Source organism: Octopus bimaculoides, chromosome 19 (genome assembly GCF_001194135.2).
Source record: "Octopus bimaculoides isolate UCB-OBI-ISO-001 chromosome 19, ASM119413v2, whole genome shotgun sequence".
Taxonomy (NCBI): Eukaryota; Metazoa; Mollusca; class Cephalopoda; order Octopoda; family Octopodidae; genus Octopus; species Octopus bimaculoides.
Window position 1 is genome coordinate 53,347,246 of NC_068999.1, and position 16,236 is coordinate 53,363,481.

Genomic DNA, 16,236 nt, shown 5'->3' on the forward strand with positions numbered 1-16,236 from the left:
ATACTATATAAACATAAGGTACAAAGATACAGCAAATTTAATAAGCTCAGATAACGATGATCTGTACTAGAAGCAAGGTGAGACCTGAATCTTCTGCGGCAATTGTGGAAGAGAAGTGAACTAAGTTTCTTGCAAGAATTAGGCTTGTGAAAAAGCTGACATTACCAAAGTATTAGCTCTTTTGCAAGATCTAGGGTTGTTGGGGGAGGATGGATTCATAATTATCGCTGTATCTTAATATTTTACCATGAATTTTTTTTATACGTAAATTTAACTATTTCTGACCTTACAATCTTTTCCTTATTTTTCAGTGGTTCTGGTGACTGGTGCATCTGGGTTTGTTTCTCCTTATATCATCAAGCAACTTCAGGAGAACAGCTATAAAGTGAGAGGAGTGGTGCCAAATGTGGACGACGAGAAAAAGAAAGAGGAGAAGGTGAAGGCTTTGCAAAACTTATGTCCAGAAGCTGCTAATAAGCTCGAGCTGGTGGAGGTGGACAGCAGTAAATCTGATGCATGGGAAGAGTAAGTATCCCTGCTAACCCTTAAGGAAATACATCATTAGAGCGTCGGACGAAATGCTTTGCAGTATTTACTCGGTCCCTTTTATACATTGAGTTACAAACTCCCTAAGGTGAACTTGTCATCGATAAGATATGAACCAGTGAAAAACTAGTCGCCTCTACCCCTCCCTCAAAATGTAGTCTTGTACCAGAGATAGAAATTGTATATTACTCCATGTCTTCTCATTATCTGTCTGTCTGTCTATCTATCCCTGTTTTCTCTCTGGAGATATAGCGTGTGTCTATTAGCAACAGTTATAGTATTAGTACCTAATATCAATCTGTATATCCCACTTAACATAAATATACTGTAAGAAGGCTGAATACTGCGGTATTCGTCATCACAAAGCATCTGTAAGAAGTACTTCAAGACGAATACTGCAGCATTGTGATGTTCTTATAGTATATTCACGTTAAGTAGGATGTACAGATTGTTGAAGATACAGACCATGAGAAGGGTCTTAATGTTTTGACTCGAATATCATTTCAACAGTTACTATAGAGATACATGGATGTGAAAATATTTTTTAACCCTTTAGCGTTTAAAGTTGCCATATCCGGTCCTGATATTATACCTGTTCTACGGTCAAACCAGCTAGATCCAGCCTCTCACACCTATCCTACAATGTTATAATAAAAATAAGCAGTCACATCATCAAAATCTCAAAGCTATGAGATAATGCATTATTAATTGAAAACAGTGTGATTAAATAAGCATTACATTTAGTAATTCGAATACTAAAGGGTTAATAATTAATTGCTCATATCATCTATCCATATTTTCTACCCCTGGCAGATAGTTCATCAGATAAGATTAGTATCTGCAATATACAAAGCTCAATTCTATTGAGTGTAAATGTCTTTTGAAAACGTATGAAATCCTCAACACCAACTTTCATCACCTAAAGTTTCAGGCTTGCTACTTAAGGAATAAACGTTTACCTTATTTTTTTTTAAATAACATTTTCTTTAAGATATGCTCTTAAATGCAACCTGAGGTTTCATTACACAGTCTCAACTCATTTAAAATTCACTTCAAAGCCTAGGGTTTCTGTGACCCTTCCTGCCCCATCAATAGGTTTGATCACACAGTTTTCAATTAATAATGCATTATCTCATCGTTTTGAGATTTCTATGATGTGATTGCAATTCTGATACCAATTGGGGCAGGCATTTGGATGCTCTCTTTCCTATTTATTGAGCCAAAACTCTGCTGGTACTGAACAGCTGAATCTACTTCAAAATAATAGTTTTCATTTCGGAAAAACCAGTCAAAAAGCTATGTAAATTCAAAGTATACAATTTCATCTCTGAAAGTTAAGTAATATAAGTTAGTTGATTAAATTGCTCTGGTATTTTGACCCCAGAAAGATAAAAGGCGGCGAGCTGGCAGAAACGTTGGCATGCCGGGCGAAATGCTTAGCGGTATCTCGTCTGCAATTATGTTCTGAGTTCAACTTCTGCCAAGGTCGACTTTGCTTTTCATCCTTTCGGGGTCGATTAAATAAGTACCAGTTATGCACTGGGGTCGATATAATCGACTTAATCTGTTTGTCTGTCTTTGTTTGTCCCCTCTGTGTGTAGCCCCTTGTGGGAAGTAAACAAATAAGAAAAATAAAAAACATGGTTGGCTTCGATGGTATTTGAACTCAGAACATAGAACTGCAACTACTGCAAGGTACTTCAATGATTCTGTCAATCCATTTTAATTGAAAGCTTTGTTACTTTCTCTACTGACTACTTGTATGTTTCACAGTCAGATCAATTTTAAAGTTACTTCTTAGAGGCAGAATTTGAATATGTAAACCTTCTGCAGAGTAAATGACCCAAGTAACTTGAACCATATTGCCTATGTGGCATGGAAAACGAACTTCTATCAGTGTTGAAATGTTTTGCAAATGTATATTATTGTGCACATCTATTTGGAATATTTTTTAAATGTTTCTCTGATTTTTCTTGGGTTTCTATTTTAGTTGAACAGCTTTTAAATTTTGCATGAAATATAGGAGCTGGTGTGCTTCAAGGGGAAGGGTGCCTGTTTCAGCTTCTAAATCCAGTTGCTATTGCATTGGAGATAAATTGTTCAGTGGACATTTCAAGATTTCTCTTTCGACCAGAGATGAGTTCTGCAGCTTCCAAAACAATAGTATAACTATTTGAATTGGTAGTGCAAATCTTTGATTGAACTGTCAGCTCTAAGATATCTAAAGGTAGAAAGGCTAGTTTGGGTTTACCCCTAAAAATAAATTGCAAGAGGTTATGGATGAAAAAGAAAATGAAATTGCAGACCCTATCAGGTTTCATTTTTAACTCCTTTCTTAGCTCTTGTCCCACAGTTCACTTACAATACATTAAACAAAAATGGCCAGAATAATGTTTAAAAAAAAACCTGGATTTAGATAATTCGTTGGAGTGAGTATACTATGGCTAGCAGTCACTCTCCTCATCATCATTGTTTAATGTCTTCTCTCCATGCTGGCATGGGTTGGAGAGTTTGATGTGGAGCTGGCTAGCAAGGAGCTGTCTAGAGTCCAACTGTCTGTTGTAGATGCTCTTCCTAACACCAGATGTTTATAAAAATAATTAGGGATTTTTTTTGTTTTTGTTTTTTTATGAAGTTTAATATTATACTATAGATCTAGATATCTACTTCAATGTGGAGCAGGTGCTGAACTTGGTAACAAAATCACATATATGCTAAGTTCCCCTCTTGACTAAGTTATTTAAATATGTTACTAAAATAACTTTTAAATGTTTTTCATAATAGCTGAATATTTGGACTTGAGTGTCTGAAACTGATATTAACCAGCTGGCTGGCCTCCAAACTGGTATGCATCAATGACATCATTGGATCACAGATGTGCTTCATACACTGGCTCACGAATTTTCAATTTCAAAGAATGACTAGTTAAATTTCTAATCAAGAATCTTGTGTTTGTATCTAATTAACCCTTTAAACCTGCCATATCCAGCTCAAATATTCCAGCTGTTTTACATTCAAACTGGGTAGATTCAGCCTCTTCCACCTACCACAATGTCATTCTAAAACAAAACAAACACCACCAAAGTCTTAAAGCTACAAGATAATGCATAATTACTTCAAAACGATGTAAATAAATAAGCATTACATTTGCAAAAGGTCTAGTCACTCTTATTGTGGTGACTGTGTGTCCTAATAAACTAGCTTTGTTTCATGTGCAGCTATTCCTTTTGTTTTTGATAGCAACAGATAGGATATATCTAGTAGGAATTAAAACTTTGTATCCATTTCTTGTAACAATGGATTTTCTAATTATGGTTGCTTCCATTTTTTTTTTTCTTTCAGACCAGTAAAAGGTTGTCAATATGTTATTCATGTCATCAGTCCATTTCCCAACAAAGAGTCGAAAGATGATAATGAATTGGTACAACCTGCTGTCGATGAGACATTAGCTGTTCTGAAGGCCTGTGTGGCTGCCAAGACAGTCAAAAGGGTTGTCATGACCAGTTCTTCAGCTGCTATCACATGTAAGTATGATTCCTATCAACTTCTGGAACAAATGTGTATGATATTTTGTCTGAGAAAATGGTGCCTGGTAAATATATCCTGCTTCTTTATCTGCAAGCAGTGAAATGTTTTGACTATTGTGGTAACAAATATATTTTACAGCTGAATGCTTTAAGCTCACTACATCGGCCGACTAATTTGCAATAAAATATGAAAAACCTTGTTAATTTTCTAAACTGTATTCTTTGTTTTCCACCATATATTCTTACTTTAACATGGCACCATTGTTTTACTTAAATGTGTTCTTATTAATTACAGCTAGCTGTTAATGTATGTATATTTATCACCAAGGTTAATAACCACAACATAGCTGACAGAAAATTTGCTTGAAATGACACGCATACATACAGATAAGCAGTGTGAGGCACATATTCCAAGCTAAACTAACCAGATAATACCAGACATTAAAACAAAATTTTTACATGGTCGTTAGCTAATGATGTCAACAGTTGCTATTTGCATGTCATTTTCTCTGATGACATAAAGCGGGTTTGTTGAGTGATGACATTCCAGGAAATGGCCATTTGTGTCAAGAGATATAGTGTCAAAGCTACAAGCCTAAAATATTTCTTATTGAAAATTCCTGACTAGTTATTTTGAGGAGGTGTAAAAAAAGGATGGACAAAAAAAACAGCCATACAGTTTTTGACTCCACATATTGAAATAATAAACTCTAGCCAACTCCATGAGCATCTGTTAACCATCTCTAAGCTCTAAAGTGGTTGTTTCCTGAAAGGTTAAAAACTTTATATGATGTGTTTAAAACTTGGAGTTTCCTCTTACAAAGCACTTCTATTTTGGTAATGTTAAAAGGAAGTAACTATTGTAACTATCCTTTTTTTTCTCTCTTAATCACTTGATGACTTTTTTGATTTCATCACTTGCATTTGGGAAGGAAATACCTATTCACATAGAATTTTAAGTGAAACATTTGTGTCAATGTAGCATTCTGTGGAATATGAATTTAACATTTAAAGCTTACATGACTTGTTCCTACAATGACTTAATGCCTGTTTCAGAAAGATATCCAAGATTATATACACTGAAGGAGTACAACAGAGCAAGAAGAAAGCTAGCTAAATAACATCTATTACCTCACTACAAGTATATTATAATAACAATAGCTGCAATACTTACTTAAGGCCCTATCCATTGATTTGTTCTTGTTTAATCAAAGCTCAACCTTGATCAAGGCAACCTATGATCAGAGATATTCCAATCATGTCTTTAGGGATATGCCCAAGAATATATTGTCCAATATATCCTTTCCCTATTTAAAATGGTAGTGCAGTTATGGAAGATTTGGCTACTATTTCTAGCATATTGAATGAACACAGAGGTTCTAGTTGATACAGGTATTGTAGGATATTGTTTTAGTTGTTTGGCCTTTTTAACTTCCTGACCATCATTAAAAATCAATTGTATTGTTTTCCTGTCGGTGAATTTTAACTTAACTATAACTAGTGTCAAATCAAAGTACTATGGGAATCTACGTTTTAACAAGGCTTTCCCAAATTCTTTATTAATGAGCATCACAACTTATTCTTCTATATTTTTGTCTGACATGTTTTTTTCTGTGTAGAAATGTATTACTAAGGCAGTTATTTTTTTTATTGCAGGCCATGGTGATGCTGCTGGAGATTCAAAAGCTTTCACTGAAGAAGCTTGGTCTGATCCTAGCAAGCTGGATCCTTATGGCAAATGTAAGACCCTTGCAGAAAAGGCTGGCTGGGAGTACATCAAGGAACTGCCAGGTGAGAAGGCCACTGGTGTCTTTATTGTGAGGGTTGGTTAAGAACAATTGGGAGAGTGTTTTATCAGCTGGTAGTGTAGTATTGTAAATGGTATATTTTTGAATTGGTGTGGAAATGGTCTAAGAGTTTTTGTTGATGGCAAAAGAAAAGGTGTAAAGTAATCTACTGGGTGTTTTGGGGCTGATTAATGATGTCTTTGTAGGAAATAGCAAAGTTAGAACTATTTAAGTGGTGTTTTAAAGTAAATTGTTCTGTATTAGACACTAGTCTGGCATGCTCAGTCTCTTTCTTTATTTTAAGATCATAGTAAAAATATGAATATAATTTTAGCTCCAGAATCAATACCCATTTCAAATTATCATATAAATGCTTCTGTGATTTCAAGTATTACAATCATATTTTAAGAAATTGGTTTTGTTGTGCAGATAGGATTTTGCTATGAAAGCTACAGTTTTAAATTTAGTTATATTTCCCTAAGTGGAGTAGATACAAGGGCCAAAATATTGACTATTTTAAACAATGCATGTCCATGTATTCGTAGAATTTCAGTGAAATAGTTTCATCTTTCTCAAATATTAAGTCCATTTTTTTGTATATTTTAGATGAAGATAAAATAGAGCTTACTGTAATTAACCCTTCATATGTGATGGGTCCAGTACTGCCAGGAACTACATGCTACAGTTCAGAGGTATGTTACTTGTTTATATAACATTTATTGACTCTGTACAGATAGAATAATAGTTGTATTAATCTAGGTCCGCCTTTCTATTATACATTCCTATTCCCCTGAATTTTCAGTGAGAGTTAACAAGAATGGAATCTATGGCTTATTCACAAAGGCTTCAAAATATTTTTCATGAGATAAAAAACATTAACATCTTGTCCAATCATCACTCTTATTTTAGCCACTTCTGGCTCATATCAACATCTACCATGAAATACCACATAAAAACTCACACACACTCCTATTTTTCATATTCTTCTATTCAACACTTTAATAAAATTATTCAATTTCTATAATAATTCTCTTGAAATAACATACTCCAGTGAATCAATAGCTCCAATTTAATTTAACAACTATCATTTTAACATCCACTTTTCCATGCTTGTATGGAAGAGTTTTATCGAGGCAGATTTTCTATGGCCAGATGCCTTACCTGTCACCAACTTTTACCTGTTCTCAAGTAAGGGAACCAGACATGATCATAGAGAACATTGGGAATGGATGAGATTCCTTGGATGACAGTGGCAATCATTTTACAACTATGATGCCAAGACAAGAAGACACAAACACATGGAAACTGTGTACAAGCAACACCTCTACATGTAGTTTCTCCATCTACCAAATCCATTCACAAGGTTTTAGTAGATGCTTGCCCAAAATGCTTCAAAGTGGGACTTCACTCAGAACCATGTGGTTGGGAAGCAAGGGTTCTTACTACACAGACTGCACCTAATGACTACCTGAAATAAGCTAAAAGCTAGCCGACCCTCCTCACCACTTGGATCAATCAGACTTGATGATTTCTTTCCTCGTGGCATCTAATGTGCTTGCATTGTCTGCTAGAAATATCAAAATTCTCTCAAACTTTGCTTCTCTCTTAAAATGACACAGAACAGTATTCACGATATACAAAAGGACTGACATTAGGATGGGGTGGGCATAATTTATCAGGGCTGGCATATGGCTAAATTAATCAGTTGTGCAGGGGATTTAGTAACCAAGAAAGTAAATGACTCGTTTTATCTGAAATTTTTCTATATTACTCTTAAATTGTTTTTAGATTGTTCAAGTGTTGTTGGAGAGAAGCAGTTTGGTCATTCCCAAGTTGAACTTTGCAATTGTTGATGTCAGAGATGTGGCCAGTGCTCATGTCAAAGCTATGACCCTGGAGGAAGCTGCAGGTAAGAAGAAATTAAACACTGAAAAATCTTTCTCATCCAACATGACAGCATCCACACACCTGCCTCAAGTTGCAAGAAATATGAACCGATTAACTTTGAATTATGCCGTTATCTTAATGGTTGAAGAACGGTACATTGGATAATATAGTCATAGATATATTATGTATAAATAAAATAAAGCATAATCAGTTATAACACCTAAGGGACCATAAAATGTCCTAATAATGTTGGAATGCTCAATCTACACAAGAAGGCAAAAGTTATGAGCAAATAAATGAGCCTGTACAAAGTCACTTGATCTGCTAGAAATAGTCAATTTGCCTTCAAATCATTCTAGGCTGCCTTAAAAAGGCTGTGTTGCATAAGGTTGTCTGGATTACAATATTCTGCAAAAAAAATGGTATGATTATGGCTGAAATAGTTATGTCTATTCTCTTGAGCTGACCAGTCAGCTTCAACAACTGATTGAATCACCAGCATTGGTAGTTTAATTAACCAATTATTTCACACTCAGACCAAAGAACACCAAGCAGTTTCCCCAAAGGGCAATGTTTTGTCTGGGGATTACTTTAAAGATGACTGTTTACAGTCTGAAGCTGGTCTGATTGTTGCTGGCACCCACCTAAAATGTGTAGCCTTATATCTATAATTGCTCTTCATAATGAGCCTAACTGGCACTCTATCAGTTATCATGACAAGGGTCCCTGTTGGTCTGATCAGCAGAACAGCCTGCTCATGAAATAAACATGCAAATGGTTGAGCACTCTACAAACATGGGTACTCTTAACACAGTTCCCATGGAGATTCAGCATGACACAGGCTAGTCCTTTGAAATACAAGTACTGAGCAGACTGGAGCAACATGAAATAAAGTCTTGCGCAAAAACACCTGCTAGGTATCATGCGAAATAACCTAACCACTAAGCCACACGCCTTCACAATAAGCCATGTCTGTTACTAGATTAATGTCCCATATTTCATTTTTTCCCCATTTTGACATAATAACCAAGTTATATTTGTTTTCTCTTCAGGAAAACGTTTCATTGTGCACGCTAATGAAATGTGGATGAAAGATATTGCTCAAGTATTGGCCAAGGAGTTTAAATCTCAAGGTTAGTAACATTTTTATTTTTCTATAATGAAATTTCAACAAATAATCATGAAAGCTATCAGTATGTCACAAGTATGAATGAGCATTGGCATTAATGTAGTTCAGTTTTATCTAAAAATTGGTAAAGAGCAGAAGAATAACAATGTATTGCACTGTTAAGATAGGAAACTGCTGCAAGCCAATGAGGGAGCTTCTACAGGGTTTCTCAACCTGTTAGAAATAGCAACCAGATTTCACTAGTTTCTTAAAGAAAGCATACATCAAATGCAGTTTTAAACTTTGGAAAGTAAAAAGAATGGATTTCCATGTTTTGGTTACATATCTGCAAGATCAGAACTGAAATAGGTGAAACTAGTTTCCTTATTAATGTTGGAACCTCTGCACTGTTACTTGACCTATTAGAAATAGCAACCAGATCTGTAAATCACACGTTGCTGCCTTAGAAATGGATAATATGGGAGCAAGTGCAGTGTGCCTTGAAGAAAGATTGAATTTAAATGGTTTTGCTATGCTTGCTCAATCGAGGTTAATCCGATACTAAAGGAGACAGTAGTAAGCCTTTCAGGGGAAACTAAGTGCAGACAATCAATCTCCTTCTGAAATAATGTACTTAAAGTATTTAGTTAAGGAAGTAAGAAATGCTGTTAAAAACTTTTTAAAATACATAACGTCCTAATAGTCTTGTCACTGACGGAACACCATTCTTTAAATAAAATGAAGAGCTAAAAATTCACGTTCTTTGAAAATTTTGAGGCATTAAATTTTTTTTTTTTTTGCCTTTTTACTTGTTCTATTTTTGTTTTTTAAAGGTATTGGGTATGTCATAAAGTGGCTTCCTTTTTCATTTTAGGTTATAACGTCCCAACCATTAACTGCCCCAACTTTGTATTGCAACTGCGAAGTCTTTACGATAAAGAAGTCAAGAAATATCTCCCACAAGTTGGTAAAATATTCAAGTTGGATAATACTAAGGTAACTATGAAATTCCCTTTACTTACAAATATGGTTTTTTCTTCTGGTTGTAGTAAAGTTTAGGAAGTAAGAGTGAGAGAAAGTTGTGGTGAAAGAGTACAGCAGGGTTCGCCACCATCCCCTGCCAGAGCCTCGTGGAGCAGGTGTTTTCGCTCAATAAACACTCACAATGCCCGGTCTGGGAATCGAAACCGCGATCCTCTGACCGCAAGTCCGCTGCCCTAACCACTGGGCCATTGCACCTCCACTTTGTTTACAATATACCTGCAGAATAGATGAAGAGGTTTTAGCTAAACTGTTTTTAGTCATAAATGTTTTTGATCTGAATTGAGCAGCAATCACAACTTGCAAATATTTCAGAGTGGGGTGTTCAACAATAATTCAATGATCGTAAATAGTTTGAAATTAAGAATTCTTTCTTCCATTTGGAACAAGTTTAGTGTCTAGATTAGAAGTGTAACAAGGATTACAGAATGTTAAAAGCATTGTGTATATTTTCAATAATTAGTTGTATTGTTGAAATTCATTCATTGAAATATTTAACACTTTTTAAATTTTCTTTTTAGATGAAGGAGACCCTTGGTATTACTCCAAAAGAATGTAAAGAAACCATCATTGATATGGCTTACAGTTTAATAGAAGCTGGTGTCATCAAAAAGACCAAGAAGTACAAGGGACAGAATGCTCAGAATGCTGCAGAGGAGAATGCTGATGCCAAAGAAGATGAAGAAAAGAAGGAAGGAGACAATAGCGATAAGCCAAAGGAGAATGGAGAAGTGAAGGAGGAAGATAAAGCAGAGAAAGAAGAAACAAAGGCAGAAGAGAAGGCTTCAGAAGAGAAGGCTGAGGAGAAGAAAGACGAAAAAATTGAAGAAGCTGATAAGGATAAGAAAGAAGATTCAAAACCAGAAAATGAAGAGAAAGCAGAAGAGAAAAAAGCTGATGAGCCTGAACCAGAAAAATAAAAATATTAATAATTATTATGATTATAAAAGATAACAAAGGGCGAGGAAAAAAGGAAAAAATGGAAGGAAAAGGAATGAGATATTCACAATTGCTAAACAAAAAAAATATTAACAGAAAAAAAAAAAAGAAATGAAGATCTGTTTGTGAAGATATCTAGGCAACAGCCATTTCTGATCTTAAAATCTTCGTTGTTGCTTCTTGATACTGGAAGTTTTGATTTGCTCATTTTTCTATTTCATTTGTCAAAATCTTGTCAGTCAAAAACAAAACATAAAAAAAGATATATGTATAAAACTACTGATGCTCCCAGCCAGCATCACTGACTCACTGTCTATTTCTTTCTATTGTATATCTCGTTCTATAATTTGAATCTATTTACTTGCTATCCCTCTTTCTAAAGTTCCTGATGAATATCCTGACATAAATTGATATAACAAAACACATTTACCAAAAAAAAAAAATTCAAAAAAAAAAAACATGGGGGTTTCAACTGAGTTCTTTAAAAGAAACTTTTTTTTTTTTTTCAATTCACCAAGTTTTGACCAATTACCTACCTTGGTTGTTATATTTTAAATTGAATATAAAGAAATAAAAAAAATGAAATATATATATATATATATAAAATTCAAATGAAAAGTTAAACAAGTGATTTCCTTTTTCTGTAATTTGGTGGAAGTGGACGTCAAAGGAAATATATAAATAATTCTGGGGACACTGAATGCTAAGAGGAGCATGTGACAGTTTTTTATGGAAAAGCTAACATCTATAAACCATCTTAAATGATTTTGAAAAATGGAAAAAAATTAAAATAAAATAAAATTATATTATGAATAATTTGCTAATGGTAATTTCTAGATATGTTTAAGTTTTGATAACTAGTATATTATTAGTTTTCTTTTCTCATTTCAAGAGATTAATTTCTTGTTTCTGCAGAGCTTACCCAAGATTTCTAACTTAAAATTGCACTATTGTCTTGAGGCGGGTACAGCTATACTTTAATTGAATTAGTATTGAAAAGAAATTTCAATTTTAAAATCTTTTGCATTTTGTTTATCACATTCCCAGTAAGCTTATTCTGATAATAGAATTTAACGTTTTTAATTTAATTTTTTCTCTGATGAATTGTTTGTAAGTGTCTAAATGAAATTCTTCATTTAGAGAAATCAGTAACTTACCTCTCTGTGGGTATTATTGCAAAGACTTTGTATATCATTCCAGCTTCTTCCACAAAAATGGATGTAACACCCTACCCCAGAACTACACTGCCTCCTTCTTACCATCATCATCACCTTCCTCCTCCACAACACTAAAATATAATGCCTCTATGACTCTGGACGTTTTTTTTTCCTTTTTCTGTGTTTGGAAGTATCATTTTCCTCTTAATTCCTTTCTTCCCCACCCCAAAGTTTCTTGGTAAAGTTTTGATTCTAATAGTGGTGCTTGACCATTCAATTGGTTTGAGCATAACTCTTTCTCCTCTTTCCTCCCCAACAATTCTTAGATTTCCCATCATATTTTGATGTTTTGTAGAACTCTCTAACTCCACTCTTAAAGAACTAAGGATATTCTATTTCGAGATGCACAGATCTATTTCTGATTGAGATAACAAAAATACGACAGTGGGTTAGGTGTCGGTTGCCATTTTAAGACTGTTCATCTTTGAATTATCTGCATATTAAAAAAAAAAAACAAGAGGAAGGTGGACAATGTTAAGTGTAATTGTTGCTGACAAAGACAGCTTTCTCATGCCAGTGTCACACCTTTTTTGAGCTTTGTTAAATAATTAAGTGGTTGTTAAGGCCAAACTACTAATATAGATTTTCATCTCTAAGTCAGTGTATAACCAGCTTTCTCCATTGATATTTCTCAAGGCTGGTGCATGCCTGGTTCCTTACAGGTGTGATCTTGATCAGATTAAAAATTGGAATTTTTACTAACGGTCATACAAGTTTTGTTTCTGTGTTCACAGATACAAATGGTTATTTCTGTATTAAACTAAAGCTAAGGAGTAGGTTTTCCTTAATCTGGTGGCTCTTAAGCCGGATCTAATTCTTTGTAGCTATTAATAACCAACATTTCCTGTGATACAGTGATTTTTGCCTTCATTTTCTTATACTTAGCTTTACACTAAGCCTGTTTCTGTTGCAATTCCCCTAAGTTGGGGAAGCAATTTAAGATCCTGTATTAAATTTGAAGTTATTTAGCAATATTTCCAGTTTTAACTACTAAACTGAATTTTGTTCTTTCTGTAGGTATGAACAGTTAAACCTTGTTGAAATTTTTTTTTCTTGCAGCATTCCTTAATGTATTTTGGGTTTTTTTAAGAATTGTGCAACAGATTGTGTTGCTTATGTTCTATATTCTTAACCAAATTTTCAATGTTTTGGTACTACATATGTTCACACTAAGGAAACTGCCCTGGTCACAATCATTTCATGCCATTGGCCTTTAAAAATAAACAAATTGATACAGCCCCACCAATATTATAATGATTTATTGTCTGAATGTTCATAAGATATATATAGATTTATATTAATACTCAATATATATTTGTGTGAGTGAATTTATGCTGAAAAATGGTGATTAGAAATGCTAAAATTTACATTAAAAAATTTTCTATACATACACATTCATTTGTTTCGAAGTATGTTGCAAAGAAAAAAAAATTCAAGACTGTTCCTTTCTCTAACGGAATTTTCATGCTGGTATCTGTTTCTACATACCGTTATTTTTGTCACATTATTTCTGGTGCTGTTTCATTACAGTTACCAGACAGCTTCAACTTGTGGGGTGGGGGGTGCGCTTTCAGAGAGTTAATGTTTGTGTGTATGTATGTGTGTGTGTGTGTGTGTGCGTGCGTAAGTCTGTTTGTGTGTCTGCGTGTGTCGACGTACACACTTCACTGTAGCTATGTCCATCTTTCCACAGTGCAATCATGTAAATGCAATGATAAACAGTTCCATAATTATTCCGTTGTCCAGAATCTCCAGTGATGAAATCACTCCAGATTCTTTTTGACGATTCCAGATGACTGTATATCTTTTGATGACAGTTCATTCTAAATAGCTATGAAAAATTTCAATAAATGTGAACGAAAAAAAATGAAATAATGTGAAAAACAAATGTCTTAGTTCATTTCTTTGTGTTAAGATTTCCTAACGCTTTGAACCCGACCCTACTACTTTCAACATAACAAGCTGGCTTCCATTTCTTACTTTTGGTTGCTGTCTGGTTTACGTAGCCAACCAGACTATATACATATATATATACTGCAGACATCTGACTTTTTAGTCCATTTAAAGTTGACATCATGGGATAAATTTACTCCTAATACCTATTTTGGCCAGTAAATTTTAGCAACCTGTTTCCTGTTTAATCAGGAGTTTGCTAACGTGTGATTCAACTTGTACCTTCTCAACTTATCTAACCTGTTAATTTTTTTTTATTTTTAAATTAGATATAACATCATTCTAATTGTGATGTTACATATTTACAACTCAAATGGTTCACAGAATTAATACTGGACAAGATGCACTGCAGAATTTAGTTATCTAGCAGCTCTTAAACCTATCCTATTCTATACAGCTATTAAGTTTCTTATACATTGATTTTTTTTTTTTTTTTTCTCGTTGCAACTTGTGTGAAATTCTTTTCTGTTGCAACTCCTGTAAATTAAAGACTATTATGAAAACTGGTGCTATCGTGAAATATAACTCAATTTCACACTTAAACGTGGCAGCCTGCAGCAGCAGCAGCAGCAGGGAATGCTATTTAAATCCATCAGTTGAAAGGTTTATACCTGTTACAACGATCCAACAAGATCACTACCAGAAAAAGCAATTGATATCTTGTCAGAAATAATTCAGTAAGCCCAGTCTTTACAAAGGGAACGTCTCTGCCCTGTCTTTTTCTTTTGACTATTAGTACCTAAGTTTTTGTAGTGCTCCATGTGCTGGAGACCTACCCTATCGCCCAGAGAATTTCAAGGTCATTAAAGTTGCACATATCAACAAGCATTCGACGTTCCTGGGATAAGGGGCCTGTTCCATGATGTCTATCAATGAGTTTCAGCTTTTGGAATTGAAGTTATCAATCGGTATTACCCTAATGTTTCTTTTTGATTCCCTCTGGTATCCTCCGAGCTTTGGTAATGCCTTTTGTTCTTCATGAACTTTAAGGACATACTTGCCGTCGCATCTAACAACGTGCAAATCTGTACACAGGACACTATCTTTTACACATCGTTGGTTTTTTTGTGCATAGACATCATCCACATGATTCCAAGAAGCCCCATTCTAGACGTGCACCAATTCTCAGATCGGAGACTTAAAAATATCCTTCAATGCAAGCATAAATTTAATCCTCATCAGTAGCTTTAGGGACAAACACTATATACAAAGGAAAGTCCTGAAGAACATACAATCAATACCTTCAAAGATATAACCGGTAGACTTCACAACCTTTGAGGATTCTCATACTGATTTTTGTGTGTTGTGTATATATGCACGCACACTTACGCTACGACCACTTCAGCATCCGACGTGTGGCATACTGTGCACCCGTGCAGGCAATGTCAATTTTGACGGAGTGAACTAATATATACAGCACAAACATTTGATCACAAACAGATCATCTGTGCAGGTTATTCAGCAAGACATTGCAGAGCCCTCATCTTCTGTCTGTTACAGGGGAGTCCGTGATATATAAAATCACGTTAAAATTCTCTCAAATGCTAGATTTCCTCTACAGGGCCCGAAAATAACTTTATAAAGCTTAAGAACTACTATGCAAATATCCCAAGACCCCAGCTGATCAATAATCAGACGTCTCTTTCCCGTACCTCAAATCAATTATTTTCCTTTTAAGACTGCAACCTCCTACCAATGTTCTGATTGAATAGCAACTGTATCAAGCTTACCAGTCTAGAGAGGGACTTTCAAAAGCTATTGACCTTTTCTTTCTCTGACTGTTCCCCAGAATAGCTATCTTCTTTACGTGTTTTATTTTAATGTTAGTTGTCAATCGAAACAACGATTCAAACAAGAGGATCTCCACCCAGTTGTTCGACGTGCTATAAATAGCAACCAAACTTTCATAAATTACTGTGCAGGATGATGTAGTCTCTGAATATGCCTTTAGATCACACCTCTGTTCTATCAGCTTTAAAACAAAAAAATGTTTCCACGCAATAGTTCCCTTTTATATGGCCTTGGCCACTTGCCATATAAACCATAGTTTGAATTTAGAAGATAAGTTGCTGGCTCACAAATTGCATTTATCCATCTTAAACTTCTCTAGTGTTCGTCCTCACGTCTTAGATGGACAGTGAGATATTTTAGATCAAAAAACGTGCCAACTAGTTTGAAAAAGCCTGATTAGGACCCAGCGATGTTTTTTTTGTTTTTTTTTTTTTTTTTTT

The 16,236-nt window shown here is 34.7% G+C and overlaps 1 protein-coding gene across 1 annotated transcript; it reads left to right on the forward strand.

Annotated features, from left to right (window-relative positions):
* Positions 1-280: 280 nt before the first annotated feature.
* On the forward strand, positions 281-13,294 carry LOC106875389 (uncharacterized; the record flags this gene model as incomplete). The annotated part of the gene is made up of 8 exons (XM_014923498.2): positions 281-525; positions 3,889-4,070; positions 5,730-5,864; positions 6,467-6,552; positions 7,649-7,769; positions 8,800-8,880; positions 9,730-9,851; positions 10,418-13,294. Coding segments are annotated over 8 exons (1,371 nt in total), but the record flags the coding sequence as incomplete, so codon positions are not given.
* Positions 13,295-16,236: the final 2,942 nt, after the last annotated feature.